This window comes from Scyliorhinus canicula, chromosome 9 (genome assembly GCF_902713615.1).
Source record: "Scyliorhinus canicula chromosome 9, sScyCan1.1, whole genome shotgun sequence".
Classification (NCBI taxonomy): domain Eukaryota; kingdom Metazoa; phylum Chordata; class Chondrichthyes; order Carcharhiniformes; family Scyliorhinidae; genus Scyliorhinus; species Scyliorhinus canicula.
In genome coordinates, this window is record NC_052154.1 from 169,973,736 (window position 1) to 169,995,657 (window position 21,922).

Here is a 21,922-nt window from a genome sequence, read left to right on the forward strand (position 1 = left end):
TGCCTGGGACTAGTGTGGCACAAATGTAACTTGCCACTTGTCAACCCAAACCTGAATATTGTCCAGGTCTTGCTGCACTTGGACATGGACTGCTTCATTATTTGAGGAGTTGCGAATGGTGCTGAACATTGTGCAGTCTTCCGCAAACATCCCCACTTCTGACCTTCTGATGGAAGATAGAGTTCATTGATGAAGCAGCTGAAGATGGTTGGGCCTAGGACACTACTCTGAGGAACTCCTGCAGTAATGTCCTGGAGCTGAGATACATAGACATAGATAGAATTTACAGTGCAGAAGGAGGCCATTCAGCCCATCGAGTCTGCACCGACTCTTGCAAAGAGCACCCTACCCAAGGTTAACACCTCCACCCTATCCCCATAACCTAGTAACCCCACCCAACACTAAGGGCACTTTTTGGACACTAAGGGCAATTTATCATGGCCAATCCACCTAACCTGCACATCTTTGGACTGTGGGAGGAAACCGGAGCACCCGGAGGAAACCCACGCACACACGGGGAGGATGTGCAGACTCCACACAGACAGTGACCCAAGCCGGAATCGAACCTGGGACCCTGGAGCTGTGAAGCGATTGTGCTATCCACAATGCTACCGTGCTGCCCCAAATGATTGACTTCCAACCACCACAACCATATTCCTTTGTGCCACGTATGACTCCAACCAGTGGAGAGTTTCCCCCCTGATTCCCATTGCCTCTAGTTCAGCTAGGGCTCCTTGATGCCATACTCGGTCAAATGCTGCCTTGATGTCAAGAGCAGTCACTCTCACCTCACCTCTGGCATTCAGCTCTTTTGTCCATGTTTGAACCAAGGCTGTAATGAGGTCAGAAGCTGAGTGATCCTGGCAGATTGCAAACTGAGCATTCATGAGCAGGTTATTAAAGAACAAAGAACAAAGAACAAAGAAAATTACAGCACAGGAACAGGCCCTTCAGCCCTCCCAGCCTGCGCTGATCCAGATCCTTTATCTAAACCTGTTGCCTATTTTCCAAGGTCTACTTCTCTCTGTTCCCCACCCGTTCATATATGTCCAGATGCATCTTAAATGATGCTATCGTGCCTGCCTCTACCACCTCCGCTGGCAAAGCATTCCAGGCACCCACCACCCTCTGCGTAAAAAACTTTCCACGCACATCTCCCTTGAACCTTTCCCCTCTCACCTTGAAATCGTGACGTCTTGTAATTGACACCCCACTCTTGGAAAAAGCTTGTTGCTATCCACCCTGTCCATACCTCTCATAATTTTGTAGACCTCAATCAGGTCTCCCCTCAACCTCTGTCTTTCCAATGAAAACAATCCTAATCTACTCAACCTTTCTTCATAGCTAGCACCCTCCATACCAGGCAACCTCCTGGTGAACCTCCTCTGCACCCTCTCTAAAACATCCACATCCTTCTGGTAATGTGGCGACCAGAACTGCACGCAGTATTCCAAATGTGGCCTAACCAAAGTCCGATACAACTGTAACATGACCTGCCGACTCTTGTACTCAATACCCCATCCGATGAAGGCAAGCATGCTGTATGCCTTCTTGACCACTCTATCGACCTGCGTTGCCACCTTCAAGGTACAATGGACCTGAACTCCCAGATCTCTCTATACATCAATTTTCCCCAGGACTCTTCCATTGACCATATAGTCTGCTCTTGAGTTAGATCTTCCAAAATGCATCACATCACATTTGCCTGGATTGAACTCCATCTGCCATTTCTCTGCCCAAGTCTCCAATCTATCTATATTTCGCTGTATTCTCTGACAGTCCGCCTCGCTATCTGCAACTCCACCAATCTTAGTATCATCTGCAAACTTGCTCATCAGACCACTTATACCTTCGTCCAGATCATTTATGTATATCATAAACAACAGTGGTCCGAGCACGGATCCCTGTGGAACACCACTAGTCACCGTTCTCCATTTTGAGACACACCCTTCCACCACTACTCTCTGTCTCCTGTTGCCCAGCCAGTTCTTTATCCATCTAGCTAGTACACCCTGAACCCCATACGACTTCACTTTTTCCATCAACCTGCCATGGGAAACTTTATCAAATGCTTTACTGAAGTCCATGTATATGACATCTGCAGCCCTTCCCTCGTCAAATAACTTTGTCACTTCCTCAAAGAATTTTATTAGGTTTGTAATGACCTTCCCTTAACAAAACCATGCTGCCTATCACTGATAAGTCTATTTTCTTCCAAATGTGAATAGATCCTATCCCTCAGTATCTTCTCCAACAGTTTGCCTACCACTGACGTCAAGCTCACAGGTCTATAATTCCCTGGATTATCCCTGCTGCCCTTCTTAAACAAGACAACATTAGCAATTCTCCAGTCCTCCGGGACCTCACCTGTGCTCAAGGATGCTGCAAAGATATCTGTTAAGGCCCCAGCTATTTCGTCCCATGCTTCCCTCAGTAACCTGGGATAGATCCCATCCGGTCCTGGGGACTTGTTCACCTTAATGCCTTTTAGAATACCCAAAACCTCCCCCTTCCTTATGCCGACATGACCTAGAGTATTTAAACATCCATCCCTAGCCTCAACATCCATCATGTCCCTCTCCTTGGTGAATACCGATGCAAAGTACTCATTAAGAAGCTCACTCATTTCCTCTGAGTCCACGCATAAATTCCCTCTTTTGTCTTTGAGTGGGCCAATCCTTTCTCTAGTTACCCTCTTGCTCCTTATATACGAATAAAAGGCTTTGGGATTTTCCTTAACCTTGTTAGCCAAAGATATTTCATGACCCCTTTTAGCCCTCTTTATTGCGCGTTTGAGATTTGTCCTACTTTCCCGATATTCCTCCAAAGCTTCATCAGTTTTGAGTCGCCTCGATCTTATGTATGCTTCCTTTTTCACCTTAGCTTGTCTCACAATTCCACCCATCATCCATGGTTCCCTAATCTTGCCATTTCTATCTCTCATTTTCACAGGAACATGTCTGTCCTGCACTCTAATCAACCTTTCCTTAAAAGACTCCCACATTTCAAATGTGGATTTACCCTTAAACAGCTGCTCCCAATCCACATTCCCGAGCTCCTGCCGAATTTTGTTATAGTTGGCCTTTCCACAATTTAGCACTCTTCCTTTAGGACCACTCTCATCTTTGTCCATGAGTATTCTAAAACTTATGGAATTGTGATCGCTATTCCCAAAGTAATCGCCGACTGAAACGACAACCACCTGGCCGGGATCATTCCCCAATACCAGGTCCAGTATGGCCCCTTCCCGAGTTGGACTATTTACATACTGCTCTAAAAAAACCCTCCTGGATGCTCCTTACAAATTCTGCTCCATCTACGCCTCTAACACTACATGAGTCCCATTCAATGTTGGGGAAGTTAAAATCTCCTATCACAACCACCCTATTGCTCCTACATTGTTCTATGATCTGCCTACATATTTGTACCTCTACTTCACGCTCGCTTTTGGGAGGCCTATAGTAAAGTCCCAACAATGTTACTGCACCCTTCCTATTTCTTAGCTCTATCCATATTGCCTCAGTACTCGAATCCTCCATCGTGCCCTCCTTAATCACAGCTGTGATATCATCTCTGACCAGTAATGCAACTCCTCCACCCCTTTTACCTCCCTCTCTATCCCTCCTGAAGCATCTATACCCTGGGATATTTAGTTGCCAGTCTTGCCCATCCCTCAACCAAGTCTCAGTAATACCAATAACATCATATTCCCAGGTACTAATCCAAGCCCTAAATTCATCTGCCTTACCTGCTACACTTCTCGCAATAAAACAAATGCACCTCAGACCACCTGTCCCATTGCGATCATCATCTCTTCCCTGTCTACTCTTCCCCTTAGTCACATTGAGTTTATTATCCAGTACCTTACTGGCTTTAGTTGCTGCTTCTTTACTGACTTTTAACTTCATAATCTGGTTCCCATCCCCCTGCCACATTAGTTTAAAACCTCCCCAACAGTGTTAGCAAAAGCACCCCCGAGGACATTGGTTCCAGTCCTGCCCAGGTGTAGACCATCCGATTTGTAATGGTCCCATTGCCCCCAGAACCGGTTCCAATGTCACAAAAATCTGAACCCCTCCCTCCTGCACCATCTCTCAAGCCGCGTATTCATTCTGACTACTCTCGACTTATTGTTGAGTAAGTGCTGCTTGATAGCACTGTTGATGACTCCTTCCATTACTTTGCTGATGATGGAGAGTAGACTGATAAGGTTGTAATTGGATGGGTTGGATTTGTCCTCATTCTTGTGTACAGGACACACCTGGGCAATTTTCGGGTAGATGCCAGTGTTGCAACTGTACTGGAACAGCTTGGCTAGGGTTTGCAGCAAGTTCTGGAGCATAAGTCTTCAATACTATTACCAGGATATTAAATTATCAGGAACCGTAGTCTTTGCAGTATCCAGTGCCTTCAGTTGTCTCTTGATATCACGTGGACTGAATCGTATTGGCTGAAGACTGACATTCGTGATGCTGTTCCACTCATGCAAACTACAGAGTAATATGAGAAAAGGCTCTGTCCTAAAAACTCTGCCATCTATGCCAAAATTGCACCTATTTAATCCTATAAAAAGGTGCAGGTTACCTGTATGATTTATCAATTTGGGAAATGGTTGAGTTCATTTGCTTTGAATATGCACAAACATCCTTTGACCGGAGTCTGGTGAGAATGCGGAAGAGAATAGTTGAAGCAAATACAGATGCATTTAAAGAGAAGCTAGATGAGCACATTAAGTAGAAAGGGATAGAAGGATATGTTGATGGGATGAGGTGAAAATGAGTGGGAGGAGACTTGTGTGGAGCATAAACACCAGCATGGACCCATTGGGCCAAGTGTCCCTTTTTTGTGCTGTAAATACTTTGTGACACATCAGCTTTCATTCAGAAATTTATAAAATTATCCTCAATTGTGCAAATAATGGTTCTGCAAGTTGCCTTCCAGCAGTTTCAAGCAGTGCTTCCAACCTCTATGAAGAAGCCCTCAACCTACAGTTAATGTTGAACATTTCTATATTCTGAAAATGGATTTAGAACAGGAGTACAAGGATAAGCATGATAAAACTGAAGGAAATGCAAAACTAGAGATACCCTTCAGCCAAAGCATTCCTTTCCTACATGTCTTAGAAGAAGTCTGTTTATAAAGGAGATAACAAATGAGACAAAGAAAGATCTCTGTCCCCCATTGCACAATGCTCCTAACATCCTTTCAAGCATTAAAAACAAAGAACAGACTTGCTTCGGTAGACTGGGTTTATATGAAAAAGTGAGTTTACCATATATATATATATATATATATATATTTACAGTAAGTGGTTCTTGTTACAGTGTGCTTATGTGGGGGTTTTACTGTGTTCTATCATCAAGCTGATACTTGAGGGTCAGTGATATCAGTGCTGCTTGGATATGCTGCAGTATCATGATCTCCTTAGGGATGAGATGGCCCTTGTCACAGGTTCTGGGCCTGAGAAGAACTTCTCAGTTGGCTGTATTGCTACAGCAGTTGTATGGGTAGCCTGGCCGGATTTCCTGCTATGTGCTTAAGCAGGTGTCTGAGGGTGCTGGATGGATCGGCTACACAAACTGCCAATAGAAAACAAAGTCCACCACCATTCATGACTGGATGTGGCAGGACTGCAGATCTTAGATCTGATCTGTTGCTTGTGAGACTGCTTAGCTCTATCTGTAACTTGCTGCTTATGGTACAGGACAAAGGGAAAAAATGGAAGGGTCTGTGACATGAACTGAAAGGTATTATTTTGTGACTGTGACATTGCTTGACTAGTGAATGGAAGAAGGATGCAGGAGGTCATGCCAAGACCAGCATCAGGTGCACCAAAAAATTAGGTGTAAACCTGGTGAAGCTGCAACACAGGACTACTTGTGTGCCAAACAACATAAGCAACTCACTATAGGAGGAAGCTCCAAATATCCCCATCCTCAATGATGCAGGATCCCAGCACATCAGTGCAAAATACAAGGCTGAAGCATTCGCAATGATCTTCAGCCAGAAGTGCTGATCCATCTCGGTCTACTCCAGATGTTCCCAGCATCACAGGTGCCAGTCTTCACCCAATTCAATTCACCCCAAGTGATATCAAGAAGCGGCTGAAGGCACTGGACACTGCAAAGGCTATGGGCCCTGACAATATTCCGACAATAGTACAGAAGGCTTGTGCTCCAGAACTTGTTGCACCCCGAACCAAGTTGTTTCAGACTGGCATCTACCCGACAATGTGGAAAATTGTCCAGGTATGTCCTGTACACAAAACGTAGAACAAATCCAACCCTGCCAATTACCGCCTTAACACTCAATCATCAGTAAAGTGCTGGAAGGAGTCATCAACAGTGCTATCAAGAGGCACTTACTTAGCAATACTTGCTAAGTTTGGGTTCGGGTTCCTCAGTTTGGGTTCCACCAGGTCACTTAGATCCTGACCTCACTACAGCCTTGGTTCAAACATGGAAAAAAAGAGTTGAACTCCAGAGGTGAGGTGAGAGTGACTGCCCTTGACATCAAGGCAGCATTTGATCGAGTATGGCATCAAGGAGCCCTAGTTGAATGTGAGTCAATGGGAATCAGGGGGGAAACTCTCCATTGGTTGGAGTCCTACCAAACAAAAAGGAAAATGGTTGCGGTTGTTGGAAGTCAGTCATCGCAGTCCTGGGACATCACTGAAGGAGTTCCTCAAATAGTGTCCTAGGTCCCACTATCTTCAGCTGCTTCATCAATGACTTCCTTCCAACATGTCAGATGTGGAGATGTTCACTGATGATTGCACAATGTTCAGCACCACTCGTGACACCTCAGACACTGAAGTACTCCACATGCAAACGCAGCAAGACCTGGACAATATCCAGGCCTGGGCTGACAAGTGGCAAGTAACATTCATGCCACAAAAGTGTCAGGCAATGACCATCTCCAATAAGAGAGAATCTAACCATTGCCCCTTGACTATCAGTGGCGTTACCATCACTGAATTCCCACTATCAACATTCTGGGGGTTACCAGTGAGCAAAATCTGAACTGGACTAGCCATGTAGATACTGTGATTACAAGAGCAGGTGAGAGGCTAGGAACACTGCGGCAAGGATCTCACCTCCTGACTCCCCAAAGCCTATCCACCACCTACAAGGCACAAGTATGAGGGAATATCTCCACTTGCCTGGATAAGTGCAGCTCCAACAACATTTAAGAAGCTCAACACCATCCAAGACAATGGAGCCCTCTTGATTGGCACGCTTTCCACAAATGTTCACTCCCTTCACCACCGACGCACAGTAGCAGCAGTGTGTACAATCTACAAGATGCACTGCGGAAACACACCAAGGCTCCATTCTTCCAAACAGAAAACCATTACCATCTAAAATGACATGAGCAGCAAATACCAGAGAACCCCACCATCTGGAAGTTCCCCTTCAAGTCACTCACCATCCTGACTTGGAAATATATCGCTGTTCCTTCACTGGAAGGAAAATCCTGGAATTCCCTCCATAAGATCACAGTGGGTATACCTAAACCCCATGGACTGCTGCGGTTCAAAAAGACAGCTCACCGCCATGTTCTCAAGGACAATTAGGAATGGACAACAAATGCTGGCCTAGCCAGCGGATCCCACATCCCGTGAAAACAAATTTAAAAAAAGATAGCCCTCCCAAGTCCTCAGACATTAATGAGGAGACTTTGCCATTAGGTTTGACCAGGCGTGCCTTTGCCACGTACAAATCCAATGGCAAGTTAATGCAGGATAACCCATCTTCTTTTATTCATATTATACTTGTTGCTGCAGTTTGGTACAACTGAAAGGTTTGTTAAAGCATTTCAGAGGACAGTTAAGAGACAGCCACATTACTGTTGGTCTGGAATCAGATATAAGTAGATTTCCTTCTCTTAAGAACATTTAGTGAACTAGGTGTGTTATTACAATCTGGATGTTTCATTGGCAGCATAAACGTTTTATTCCAAACTTATGTAATTAGTGGAATTTAAATTCCCCAGCTGCTATGGTGGGATTTGAACATATCTTTGGATCAGTAGTCCATGCCTCTGGGTTGTTTGTCCAGTAACATAAACACAACGCTACCATCCCCACAATTAATGTGTCCATTGTCTCTTTGGTTTTAAATTCTGCTGATTGTCCAGTAACATAACCATGAGCTACAATTTTTGCAATTAATGCTTCCATTGATTCTCTGGTTTTAATTCTGCTGCACCTCTCCTCTGGGTATTTCCCAACAATTTATGATGGTATTAGTGCCATAACATCAAGGTGAAAATCCCACATTGCCTTAATTCTAATAGTACAATGATGCTGTCAGAATTGTGTCCCAGTACTGTCTTCCTGTCTATTCTTTATCTTATTCCCTATTCTTTATCTCATTTTCTATATTACTGTTTCAACTTTAAATTAACAATTTTTAAAATTAATTTTGTCTTTCCAAAATAAAATTTGTTATTTTTCTGTTCATTTAAGGACATGGCCCCCATCTGCCAATGGGACCAACATCTCTAAGAGTTGGTCTTCAACTGGTTATAACTAAGTGCAAGGGTTATTTTCTATCAATTTGAGAAGCAGAACATTTTACAACTGGTCAGCTTATTAGAGAGGTCATATCAAACTTTGACACTTCCCTAGCTGTGCTTCCAAAGCTCAGTGGGATCCTGGTTATACAGTTATACAGGCATACCGAGGTACGTTGTCTTGACAGTAGCAGCCCTAGAGTAAAAACTGCAAGTTCAAAACTTCAAGACCCTAATTTTAAATCTTAAAATGTAACTGTCCAAATTATATTGTTCTCCATTTTACGCACAAAATGTTTCTCTGGGTAATACAAAGGGTATGGCTAATATTCACATGATATAAACATGTAGAAAGGTAAAACTCAAGGCATATATTGCAGTTAAATATGATAATGCTCCTGTGAAACTCCTTGGGGCATTTTACTTACATGTTCCTTAATTTTCTCTCACTGCCATCAATGTAAACTTGAATAATTGGTATCACTTTTCCAAGCAGCTTAACCTTGGGATGGCTGAATGGACTCCTGAACAGACACCACTATCCAATGGCAAGAATGGAGGGACATGTGCTGGAGATCCCCTATGCCAAATTGTTTTCCTCAATGCCTATGCGCATGTGTGCATTAAGACAGAAAACTGAGCTCAGAATGCATCACTTTTCTTCAATAAACGGATTCATGTTTGGCTAAAATAAATGTGTTGCCATAAAAAAATTGAAGTAAAACTATAAATAACATGCAGAAAATAACAAATGATTTTGGTACTTTTTTTTGGTAAATTTCCTGGTTGAGGGTAATTCATTTTTTTTGCTCCAACGTTCCTGAGCCTCATTCCACCTGTAGGTGATCTACTTGTACAATGCCCTCAGCTGCCACAACAAGTGCACTATTTAGCTCTGGCAGAAGCACTGATTTATTCTCTCTTATGTGTTCCCATAGCAGAGGGGTTGTGATTGGGAGCTCACCTCTATGGGGAAATAACCTGTGCAAATACAGTTGACAGATCTATCTGTGCGTTCTGGGATTCCTTAACTTCTTGAATCTGAACTTTGAAGTACGGTTAGAACATTACAGTACTAACCTCCACGTGTAAAACTGTTTGGGAGATGCACATCCAAATGTGGCGGGACCATCTGCTTTACAACACTGGTTGTTCGAGAGGACCGTTTGTCAATGGCTGTATCTAAAAAAAAGTGTTTATCGTTTGATTTTGATTCACCCATAAACATAGTTTGATAAAGAGGGAATAAAAAGCTCCTTTGATGACTCAATAGGTTTTCTACTTTTAGCAGCTTAGCCATACAGACCAGGAATGCCTGAGATTCGATACTCAATTCACGCAAAATGAGCTGATCTATGTTCAGGAACATTAGAATTAATTTAAAATATCCGAGGGTTGGGAAGGAGAAATCTGGTCAAGGTTCCTAACCCTGATCCATATCCAACATTGCATACTTGATGGAGATAAGGTGAGACAAGATAGGCCTTTGGTTCGTCACCTGATGATTATCAAACAGCTTTTGGCGAAAGTATGAAATGATGCTTGGCACCATGGAAACATACCTCAGCAAGTAGTCAACACTTTCAGAAAAGGAATAAAGGAAGTAAGAACAGTGGCAGAGAGAAAGCTCTTCAAATTTATTTTTATCCTTAATAAATTGTTCGAAACTTAAAATGGAAAACTGACAATAAGTGATTTACAAGATTAAGCAAGTCCAGATAAAGTTTAAGAAATGAAAGTATTAAAATGAACTGAAGCAGGAAGTGTATGGCTATGTTGCATTGCATTTTGATTAGCTGAACATAGTTTCTCGAACTTTCAAGCCTATATGCCTGTAATACAATATGTATCCTTTATGATTGCCTCCAAATGACCCCAACTTTCACCGGACAGATTATCAAAAAAATCCTCCCCACCCCTTTACTAAATTGTACATTCCTAATTTTGGGCTTATTTAAATATTTTAAAACAACATTTATAACAGCACATTTGTTTTAAAGCAAGGTTTCATAATCAGTTCTAATTAGCAGTGCGACTAGCATAGTCAGATAAACAGTAATAGGAAAGTGAATTGGCATGCTTTGGAAACTGGTTCTTTAAATAGCTCTTCTGATCACTGTGCGTTTTCATAGCAAAGAAGAATAGAATGACTCCCTCCTTGCATTAAATGAAATGTCTGTTCCACACTGCATGATATCCAGAGTGGCATCATGTAACTCAAACTCACTGCGCCCCACCTATCCTGATCTCAGCTATGCTGGCGTTGGGGCAGCACGGTAGCGCAGTGGGTTAGCCCTGCAGCCTCACGTCGCCGAGGTCCCAGGTTCGATCTGGCTCTGGGTCACTGTCCGTGTGGAGTTTGCACAATCTCCCCGTGTTTGCATGGATTTCACCCCCACAACCCAAAGATGTGCAGGGTAGGTGGATTGGCCATGCTAAATTGCCCCTTAATTGGAAAAAATTAATTGGGTACACTGAATTTATAAAAAAATACCTATGCTGGCGTCAACATGAAAATGTTGGGGGGGGGGGGGGGTAAATTGCATCTCAAAGTAGAAAGCTGTGTTACTGTGCAGCATTACAAAGGCATTGGAGCAGCCAACATCTCCAGATTCTTTGAAAACAAACAATAAAAACTGGTTGATAGTAGTTTGGTAGTACAAAACTTGAGCATTGCTGAAAACAGAGGCATGCTATCAAAGCTCTCTCCACAGTCACGAGCACCATGTATCACAATCAATCTTTATACAACCTCACCTGGAGAAAAGGTTACGTTGGGATGACCAGTAAGTGTGTTACTGCCATTCATTTTGGAAAAGCTAGGTACTGCATTCAGCAAAGCTTGCAGGTACTTTTCTTGTTCAATGCTACTTGATGATTCGGAAGACACAGGGGCTAATAGGAAAAATTAAAAATGAAATCTTGTTATATCTAAAATACCAACCAAATTAGTTGATCATCAAAGGATAAATTATATATTTGTATAGAGTGATGATAATAGGGCAATTCAATTATCCTACTACATACTGGGACAGTAACAGCATAAAAGGTCAAAGAGCAGAAGAACTCCTGATATGTGTACAGAGGATGTTCTTGATCAGTGTTCTTCCAGTCTAACAAGGAAGGAGGCTGCGCTGGTTATATCATCAGAATAATTATGTGAAAGGACCAGAAAAGATTAAGTGCACTTAACTGGAGTTGGGCTAATTTCAGTGACATAAAAAAAAATCTATCGCACGTGGATTTGAATCATAACATTGGTAGGCAAAACAGTGGGAGACTTTCAAAGAGAAGATAGTTGAGGTACAGAAAAGACACATTTCCACAAAGGGAAGAGGGGCATCACAGACAGTGGCCCAAGCCGGGAATCAAACCTGGGACCCTGCCGCTGAGAAGCAACAGTGTTTACCACTGTGCTGCCGTGCCACCCTTAAAAGGTTGGTAGCATTCAAAAGTAGAAAGGTCAGCTGGTCCTGAGGTTACTGAGGGAAGTAAGAATGGAAATTGCAGATAATTTGGCCACAATCTTCCAATTCTCCTTAGGTATGGGTATGCTGCCAGAGGAGTGCCAATGTTACAACCCTACTTAGAAAACAAAACAGCGAATATTTAATGAAAATGTATACTTCTATTATTGTATTTAGACAGAAAATCCATTGTCAATGATAATGAAATTGGGCTCAAAGGGAAAATTCAAATCAATATTATTCACACGATAGATATCAAATTATAAGGCAGGGGCTTGGGATCCCAGAAGGATCAGATTCGGATCAGGAAAACGGAGGTGGAACATTAGCTATGATGTAGAAGATGTAGGGATAGAGTTGGAACTGCAAGAGAAGCTAAGTTTAAAAAGTGCCCAGCAAGGGAAAATGGTGGGGTTCAACGGTTTATCCTTCAATGCAAGGAATATTACAAACAAGGTAGATAAATTAAGGACACAGATAGACAGACACATGGTTTCAGGATGTCATTGCTATAACAGAAACCTGACTAAAGGAGGGGAAAATTGGCAGCTCAATATCCCTGGTTAAAGAGTCTTCAGTCATGATAGAGTGGGAGATACAAAAGGAGAGAGAGCAGCAGTAATGGTTAAAGAATCAATTCCAATTGTGAGAAGGGATGATATACTAAACGAGTCAACAAACAAGGCTTTATGAGTTGAGCTTAGAGGGTGCCCCGGTAGCACAGTGGTTAGCACAATTGCTTCACAGCTCCAGGGTCCCGGGTTCGGTTCCTGGCTTGGGTCACTGCCTGTGCGGAGTCTGCACGTTCTCCCCATGTCTGCGTGGGTTTCCTCCGGGTGCTCCGGTTTCCTTCCACAGTCCAAAGATATGCAGGTTAGGTGGATTGGCCATGCTAAATTGTCTTTAGTGTCCAAAAAGGTTACTGGGTTACAGGGGTAGGGTGGAGGTGTGGGCTTAAGTGGGATGCATTTCCAAGGGCCAGTGTAGACTCGATGAATTCTATGAATGAAACAGGGACAGTCATACTACTGGGAGTACAGACCCCCACAAATAATGAAAGGCAAATAGAAGATCAAATATGTCGGCAGATTTCTGCCGGTAAGAACAAGACGGCAATAATAGTGGGAGACTTTAACTATCTCAATATCAACTGGGATTCAAACAATATAGGGGGAACCGAGGGAGAAAAATTCATGCAGTGTGTCCAGGAAAGGACTTCTGGTGACTACATGTAGATGGAGGTCGCACGTTGGGTGGCTCCCGCTAGAGCAGATGACACAAAGACTGGCCGAATGGTGGACAGTGTAGAGGATATCTATAATCTCCAAAATGATATAGATGGTTTGGTGGAGTGGACGATAAAGTGGCAGATGGATTTTAACACAGGGAAGTGTGAGGTCATGCATTTAGGAAGGTCAAACAGTTATAGGGAGTACACAATAAATGGGAATATACTAAGAGGGGTCGATGAAGTGAGAGATCTTGGCATACAGGCACACAGGTCCCTGGCAGCAGTTCAAATGGACAAGGTTGTGGAGAAAGCATTTGGAATGCTCTCTTTCATTGGCAGAGGTACAGAATATAAAAATAAGGATAAAATGTTGGAATTGTATAAAATATTGGTGAGGCCACAACTGGAATATTGTGCAATTCTCGTCACATTACAGGAAGGACGTATTGCTCTGGAGAGAGTGCAGAAGAGGTTTACAAGAATGCTGCCAGGGCTAGAAAAGTGTAGCTACGACGAGAGATTGGATAGGTTGGTGTTATTTTCCTTGGAACAAAGAAGGCTGAGGTGTACACAATTATGGGTGCCCCACCAAGCCAGGAAGAACATGCTATCCTCAAACACAGATATGTCCACCCCTGCTCTGATGGATGAAGTAAAACATTAGCAATCGTGTTTAATCAGGTTTGGCCACTGCAAATGAGGTAGATGGTACAGAAATTATCGCCGTACAGAAAAGCAAGATACACGATTTGGAATAAAACATACATTTAATTACGATTAAATAATTTGGACTGCTGTATAATACTGAAAAAGAAACTGTATTTATATTTTAACATTTAACGAATAAAGAATAGGGATATAAAATATGTTGCAAGTTGTATTTTTAAATAATGAGATTATCTTGGAACCATTAGATTTTATTTCAAACAACTGCTTCAACAATGCCATTTATGTGCTTATAATCTCACCAGCTGAGTGTGGATTTTGGGATTTAAAGAGTCCCGCAACTCCCTTTCCATGGAATCCGCCAGAACGCAGGAGAACGGCCTTTGTTTTAGAGTGTTTCCAACACACAACTGGCAATCTGTTGTGTCGATAACAACGTGCAACCTTCTGTAAGCTGCTGTCCAATACAGACTGCGGTACCACCAAAAGTCCAGGATAACTACATTTTAAAAAATGAATGTGTTATGGATAACCTGCTATCACGGTGCATTCAACGGTCAATAAAATATCTATTACTCAACATGACTTAAATAAAATACAAAATTATATTTGTGGTGCTTGTACTCAGTACTGTTAAATTATTGTATGGTTTTCCCATCTATGTTATGAATACCTTTATATATGGCATTTTCAATGTTGAATATATCTACCTGAAACTAATTATTAGTTAGTCTTCTCTACCAAAACAATTAAGTACTTATGAAGAAGAAACTTCTTTTCTACTTCTTATTCAATGGTCTGCCCAATATTTATTGGGGTTGGGTTTCGGTGTAAGGGTAGAAGTTATGTTTGGGAATCCTGGCAAATCTTGGATATCCTGAACCCTGTGGGTTCTTTAAAATAATAAACAGATCCCCAGCCCGGAAGCTAAACTGAATGGCAGGCTTGGATGCCTGCCTGAGTTGTGCGTGTGTACCCCAGAAAAGGCTGCAGTAATGGAGGAGTTGAGCTCTGCGGCTGCTGGGGTGTGGAGATTTCCAGCAGTTGGGTTTAGAGGGTCATGGTAATTGCAATGGATCATGGGGCATGTGTAAGGGTCATGGTTGATGATGGGGGAGATTTGAAGTTGATAAAGGGAGGGTTGGTGATTACAGATTTGCTTGTTGGCCTCGAGGAACATATTCCTTCTCCTCTTGGCCTACAAACAGTTCTAGAATGACACTTACCTAATGGGCCAATTCCTCATCACCTACCAGGTCTTTTAAAATTAAGGCATGCAGCCTCCTCATAAGATTTCAATGGCCAATAAGCTTTCTGAGAGTGGACTGGTCTGCCACTCCTTGTCCTGCCTCTGTTAAAACTGGAAGTAGGCAGATTTGATATAATCCCATTTCAAAATTTTTACAATTCAACTTCCCGCCCAATCAAATCCATCTACTTTCAGAATTTAAAATAACCCCGCATGTACCAGATACATGAAGTTTAACTATTCTGGTTTCAACATAAAAGACTGAATCCCATTTTCCTATAATCTATACATTTATAAAGCGCTGGCATGTCATACATAAAAAAGCTCTTATGGCAAAGTAGCAACAATATGTTCTTAATAAATCCACTAGATGGCAGTGTTAGACCATTTGCTCAGGATCCTATCTCTGTTTAATACATTAATCCTAGCCGCCAAACAGAAACAAGAATTCAAATTCACTCCATTTATCAAAGTATGTGTGGTTTTGCTGGCTGATGATGTCACTATTGGGCGTCCACAACCCCACCCCCTACTCACCAACACTTTGTGCTGTGGGAAGTGAAGAGGAGCAGCAGGGAACTGGAGGAAGAGAGGAGATGGGGAAAAGAGGGAGAAGAGTATTGTGTGCTCTATCTTTGTTAGGTCTATCCCATCTTTGATGCAGACACTGCAACTGGAAAAGGAGACTGTGGTCGATGTGGGATGGTTCCCTGAGCTGACTGTCAGAGTCATTAGGCAGAACGCCTCATCACCGGAACTTTCAAACAAGCACCAAGACCTAGCTTGGCTGGTGGTGAGAAGGGCCCTCCCCATCAGATCCTTCATGTACACACGAAGTTTCAGCACTGTCGCGCTCTGCCCTCGGAGTGGCTGCAGGGCAGATGAGACGGTCGCTCACCTCCTTGTGGAATGTGCCTTTGCAAAGGTCTGGAGAGAGATGCAGTAGTATTTGTCAAGGTTCATCCTGAGCAGCTCTGTGCTCTACGGACTGTTTCCAGGGACACACACCGAGACAAACATCAACTGCTGCTGGAAGGTCATCAACTTGGTGAAAGACGCTCTTTGGTCTGCCCGAAACTTGCTGATCTTCCAGTGCAAAGAATTGTCCTCGACCGAGTGTTGCAGACTGGCACATTTCAAGGTCCAGGACTACATGCTGAGGGACGCACTCAAGAATGGGGCAGCTGCCGCCAAGGCGCAATGGGGAAAGGCCACTGTGTAAAGTCTTACCAGCAAATGTACACCGAGGGGCTGGTAACAGTGTAAAACCTTTTGGTCTGTGTCATTAGCACTCCAATGTATAAAGGCATTGAAAGAAACATGACAATGTAAATACTGCCGAAAGAATTGTGAAGTAAACAGGGAAACGTGCGGAATGTCATCCCAATTGAATGTAAGAAAGCCAAGTGAATATGCAACTTTGATGGAAAAGTACAGTCACGACAATTCAAAATGTTCTGTAATGTTCAATAGAGATTTTATGAATAAAGTATATATTTTTTTAAAACTGCATGTGCAATGAGCGCAACCTCTGCAGTTGCAGCATCAGAAAAATGCAGCCTGATACAATGTTGTTGTATGTCTAAGAAATCAGCATATTGGTGTTTTCTGAAATAATTTTGCAAGTGGGTTATGATTTATAGCAAGACTGGTCAGTTACAGACATTTAGTCTGGCAATGACAGTATTAGCTGAGTGACCACTGCATTTTCTACCATCCATCAACGTCACGTGGCACCATAACCATGCGATGTGGAATTGATTAACAGATCCAGTAGCCCAAAACTGGTCATCCATGAGGCACTGTGGCAATGGCAGCAGGACTGTGGACCATAATCTGTAACCTCGTCTATGCCTCACCCCTCTATGACCTTCAAGCTGGGTGATCCACTCTGGTTCACTGAAGGGACATGCTGAGAACAGTACCAGATATCTGATAATGATGTGTAAAACTGGTAAAGTTACACCTTGCCAAGTGTATGCTTTCCAGTGAAATCACATGCAATAGACCAAGCTAAATAATCACATGAGTAACAGATCAGATCAATGTTTTGCAGTCTTACCACACCCAACTAAAAGGGGAAAGTGGTACCATAAACGTCCATGTTCTCAAAAAAGGCAGAGCCCAGCAGCTGAGTAAGGAACATAAGGCTGAAAGCATTTGCAACAATTTTCAGACGTAAGTCCCAAGTGGACAATCCTATTTGAATTCCTCCTTCAGACCCCAGTTTTCAGTCTTCAGCTAATTTGATTCACCTCACATAATATCAACAAGCAGCTGAGGGCACTAGACTTGGCAAAGGCTGCCTAACCTATTAACAATCTAGCTGTACTACATAAGACCAGTGGTCCAGAACCAGAATGTAGTCGTGGTCCAAGTACAGCTACAACACAGTGAACCACAAAGAAGATTGACTAAATATATTGCTTTCACAAAAGGCAGGTTAAAACAATCCAGCCAATCACCACCAATCAGCCTATTCTCAATCAGAAAAGGGCTTGGAAAAAGTTGTCAACTATCCTACCATGTGGCATTCAATCCCGTGCAATCTGCTTCGTGATGCACATTTAGTTTCTGTCAGGAATGTAAAACTCCTGAGTTCATTACAACCTTAGTGCAGACATGGGCATGTGGCTGATTCTAGGTGACAATGACCAGTCTTGGCAGAGTTTGACAAGTTTTGGCACTAAGCAGTCCAACTAAAATTGAAGTCAATGGGGATTGGGGGAGGGAATTTTCCAATAGCTTGTTTCATATCCGTCAACTGGCTGCGGTTGTTGGAAACCAATCATTTCAGCTCCATGGGGATTGCTACAGGAATTCCACAGTGCAGCACTCTGCCTAACTATCTTCAGCTGCTTCATGAATGAGATTTCTTCTCTCATAAGGTCAGAAGTGAGGCTGTTTACTGGTGAATGCACAGAGTTCAATTCCATTCACAATTCCTTCGATGTGAGCATTCAGTACGATCTGGACTGCACGCAGCCATGGGCTGATAACTGGCAAGTAACATTTGTGTGACACAAGTGACAGGTAACGAACATCTCCAACAAGAGAGAGCCTAACTACTTAGTCCAACATTAAGCAGCAATAGCAGCTTAGGCACCTTCACTATCAATATCCTGGGCTCATGACTAACCAGAAAATTAACTGGATCAGTTACATAAACACCAAGGATACAAGGCCAAGCCAAAGATTGGATAATCTGCAGCAGGCAACTTACTTCCCGACTTCCAGAAGTCCTTCTACCATCTATAAAGCACAAGTTAGGAATGTGGTGTTATGCCCTCTGCATGGCTGGATGAATGAAAGATGCAATAACACTTGGAAAAGTTCAACACCTGATCCATGACAAAGCAGACCACCTGACTGTTTAGACTGTGGATCATGTGCCATTTACCCCTCCCACTACTTTTCTGTTCTTCCTGCCAAAGTGGACAAGTTCACATTTTCACACAATACTACATCTGTCAAACTTTTGGCCCACTCACTTAACCTGTCTATAATCTCATAGTCATAGAGTACAGAAGAGGCCCTTCGGCCCATCGAGTGTGCACCAACAAAACTACATTACATCTATACTAATCCCACTTTCCAGCACTAAGTCCACAGCCTTGAATGTTGTGACATTTCAAGTGCTCATCCATGTAGTTTAAAGGTTGTGAGATCTCCTGCCTCTGCTACCCTCCCAGGCAGTTCATTTCAGACACTCATCGCCCTCTGGGTGAATATTTTTTTCCCTCAAATCCCTTTAAAGCTCCTGCCCTTCATCTAAAATTATTCCTCGTTATTGATCCTTCAATTAAGGAGAACAACTGCTTCCAATCCACCCCTCAGTCTTATACACTTCAATCAGATCGCTCTCAGTCTTCTCTGCAAGGCGACAACCCGGGTCTATCCAGCCTCTCTTCATAGCTCAAATGCTCCACCCCAGACAACATTCTGGTGAATCTCCTCTGCACCCTCTCCAGTGCCAGCACATCCTTCCCATAGTGAGGTGACCAGAACTGCACACAGTATTCGAAACTGTCGCCCAATCAAAGTTTTGTGTAGCTCCAACGTAACCTTCCTGCTTTTATACTCTATGCCATGACTGATAAAGGCAAGTGTTCTGTATGTCTTAACTACCCTACGAACCTATCCTGCTGCCTTCAGGGATCTGTGGACAAGCAACCCACAATTCCTCTGAGCTTCCGAGTATCCTGCCATTCATTGAGTACTCCCTTGTCTTTTTTTTTAAAAATAATTTTTATTGAAAATTTTTTACAAAATATATAACAAACAGTAACAAGCAACAATAGAACAACATAATAATAAGCATAACACCCCCAGACCGTAACAAAGCATATATATCGAACCCCCAAACCCAGTAAACAACAAGAGAACTGGAAACCCCCCCCTCCCCCCGGCCAGGTTGCTGCTGCTGCTGACCTAGTTCCTTATCGCTGAGCCAGAAAGTCGAGGAAAGGCTGCCACCACCTAAAGAACCCTTGTACCGATCCTCTCAGGGCGAATTTTACCTTCTCCAGCTTAATAAAACCAGCCATGTCATTGATCCAGGTCTCCACGCTTGGGGGTCTCGCATCCTTCCACTGTAGCAAGATCCTCCGCCGGGCTACTAGGGACGCAAAGGCCAAAACACCGGCCTCTCTCGCCTCCTGCACTACTGGCTCCACCGCAACTCCAAAAATCGCGAGTCCCCAGCCTGGCTTGACCCTGGATCCTACCACCCTCGACACCGTCCTCGCCACCCCCTTCCAGAACTCCTCCAGTGCCGGGCATGCCCAGAACATATGGGCATGGTTCGCTGGACTCCCGGAACACCTGACACACCTACTCATCCTAGTCCCGGACATATGGGCTCGGTGCAGCACCTTGAATTGGATGAGGATAAGGCGCGCACATGAGGAGGAAGAGTTAACCCTCTCCAGGGCATCAGCTCATGTCCCATCCTCGATCTGCTCCCCCAGTTCCCCCTTCCACTTAGCCTTCTACTGACGCCTCCTCCACCTCCTGTATTACCTTGTAGATATCAGATACCTTCCCCTCCCCAACCCAGTCCCCCAAAAACACCCTGTCCCTCACCCCCCTCGCGGGAAGCAAAGGGAATCCCTCCACCTGCCGCCTAGCAAACGCCTTTACCTGCAGGTACCTGAACATGTTCCCCGAGGGGAGCTCAAATTGCTCCTCCAACTCTCCCAGGCTCGCAAACCTCCCATCAATGAACAGGTCCCTCAGCTTTCTGATGCCCGCCCTGTGCCACCCCAGGAACCCCCCATCAATGTTCCCCGGGATGAACCGATGGTTCCCCCTTAGCGGAGCCTCCATCGAGCCCCCCACTTCCCCCCATGTCGCCTCCACTGCCCCCAAATCTTGAGGGTAGCCGCCACCACCGGGCTCGTGGTATACCTCATAGGAGGGAGCGGCAACGGCGCCGTTACCAGGGCCCCCAGGCTTGTGCCTCCACAGGACGCCATCTCCAACCTTTTCCATGCTGCCCCCGCCCCCTCCATCACCCACTTGCGCACCATCGACACATTGGCCGCCCAATAATACCGGAGAGGTTGGGTAACGCCAGCCCTCCACCATCTCTGCCCCGCTCCAAGAAGACCCTCTTCACCCTCGGGGTCCCATGCGCCTAAACAAAGCCCATGATGCTGCTAGTCACCCTCCTAAAAAAGGCCATAGGGATAAAGATGGGCAAACACTGAAAAAGGAACAAGCACCTCGGGAGCACCGTCATTTTGACGGACTGCACTCTACCAGCCAGCGATAGCGGCACCATGTCCCACCTTTTAAATTCCTCCTCCATCTGCTCCACAAGCCTGGTAAAATTAAGCTTGTGGAGAGTCCCCCAACACCTGGCCACCTGCACCCCCAGGTACCTAAAACTCTTCACTGCCCTCTTAAACGGGAGCCTACCAATTCCCTCCTCCTGATCACCCGGGTGCACTACAAACACCTCGCTCTTACCCAGATTCAGCTTATAGCCCGAATCCCTTGTCTTATTACGCCTTCAAAAATGCATCACCTTGCACTTTTCAGGGTTAAATTCAATCTGCCACTGATCTACCCAACCTTTCTACATCTCCCAGCAACCCAAGACCTTTTTTCTTATTGTTAACCATCCTGCCAATCTTTGTGTCATTCGTAAATTCACTGATCATACCCCCCATTTTCATTTATATAATGTATATATATATATATATATATCACAAACAATAAGGGTCCTAGCCACTCATCCCTGTGATACGCCACTGGACACTGGTCTCCAGTCACTCAAACAGTTTTCTACCACTACCCTCTCTGTCTTCTACCACTAAGCCGGTTTTGGATTCAATTTGCCGAGTTACCCTGGATCCCATGTGCTTTTAGCTTTATTATCAGTCTCCCACATAGGACCTAGTCAAAGACTTTGCTAAAATCCATATAAACTACATCAACTGTACCCACCCTCTTCTACTCACCCAATCATCTCTTCATAAAATTCAATTAAATTAGTTAGGCATGACCTCCCTCTGCCAAAGTCATGCTGATTATCCCTGACCAAACCTTACTTCTCGAAGTAGAGGTTAGTTTCCTCCTTCAGAATTTTCTCCAATAGTTTCCCTATCACTGATGTGAGATTCACCAGTCTGAAAAGTGGAACCACATTAGCTGTCCTCTGATCCTTTGGCATCTCCTCTCTGACCAGAGTGGAATTAAAATTTGGGTCAGAGCCCCTGTCATTTCCTCCCCTGCCTTCAAAAGGAATCTGGGAAACAACTTATCTGAAACTGGGGACTTGTCAAC

The 21,922-nt window shown here is 43.9% G+C and overlaps 1 protein-coding gene across 3 annotated transcripts in view; it reads right to left on the minus strand.

Moving 5' to 3' along the window:
- Window positions 1-21,922, minus strand: part of sbf2 (SET binding factor 2) — a 725,521-nt gene that overhangs the window by 56,364 nt on the left and 647,235 nt on the right. For 2 of the 3 annotated variants that reach the window (XM_038808177.1, XM_038808178.1), the window contains exons 27-29: window positions 14,184-14,380; window positions 11,275-11,412; window positions 9,598-9,699 (exon numbers count right to left, since the gene is read on the minus strand). In XM_038808177.1, the coding sequence (XP_038664105.1) occupies window positions 9,598-9,699; window positions 11,275-11,412; window positions 14,184-14,380 (437 nt within the window). The remainder of the gene's footprint in view (window positions 1-9,597; window positions 9,700-11,274; window positions 11,413-14,183; window positions 14,381-21,922) is intronic. The other variant, XM_038808179.1, reaches the window with a different exon arrangement.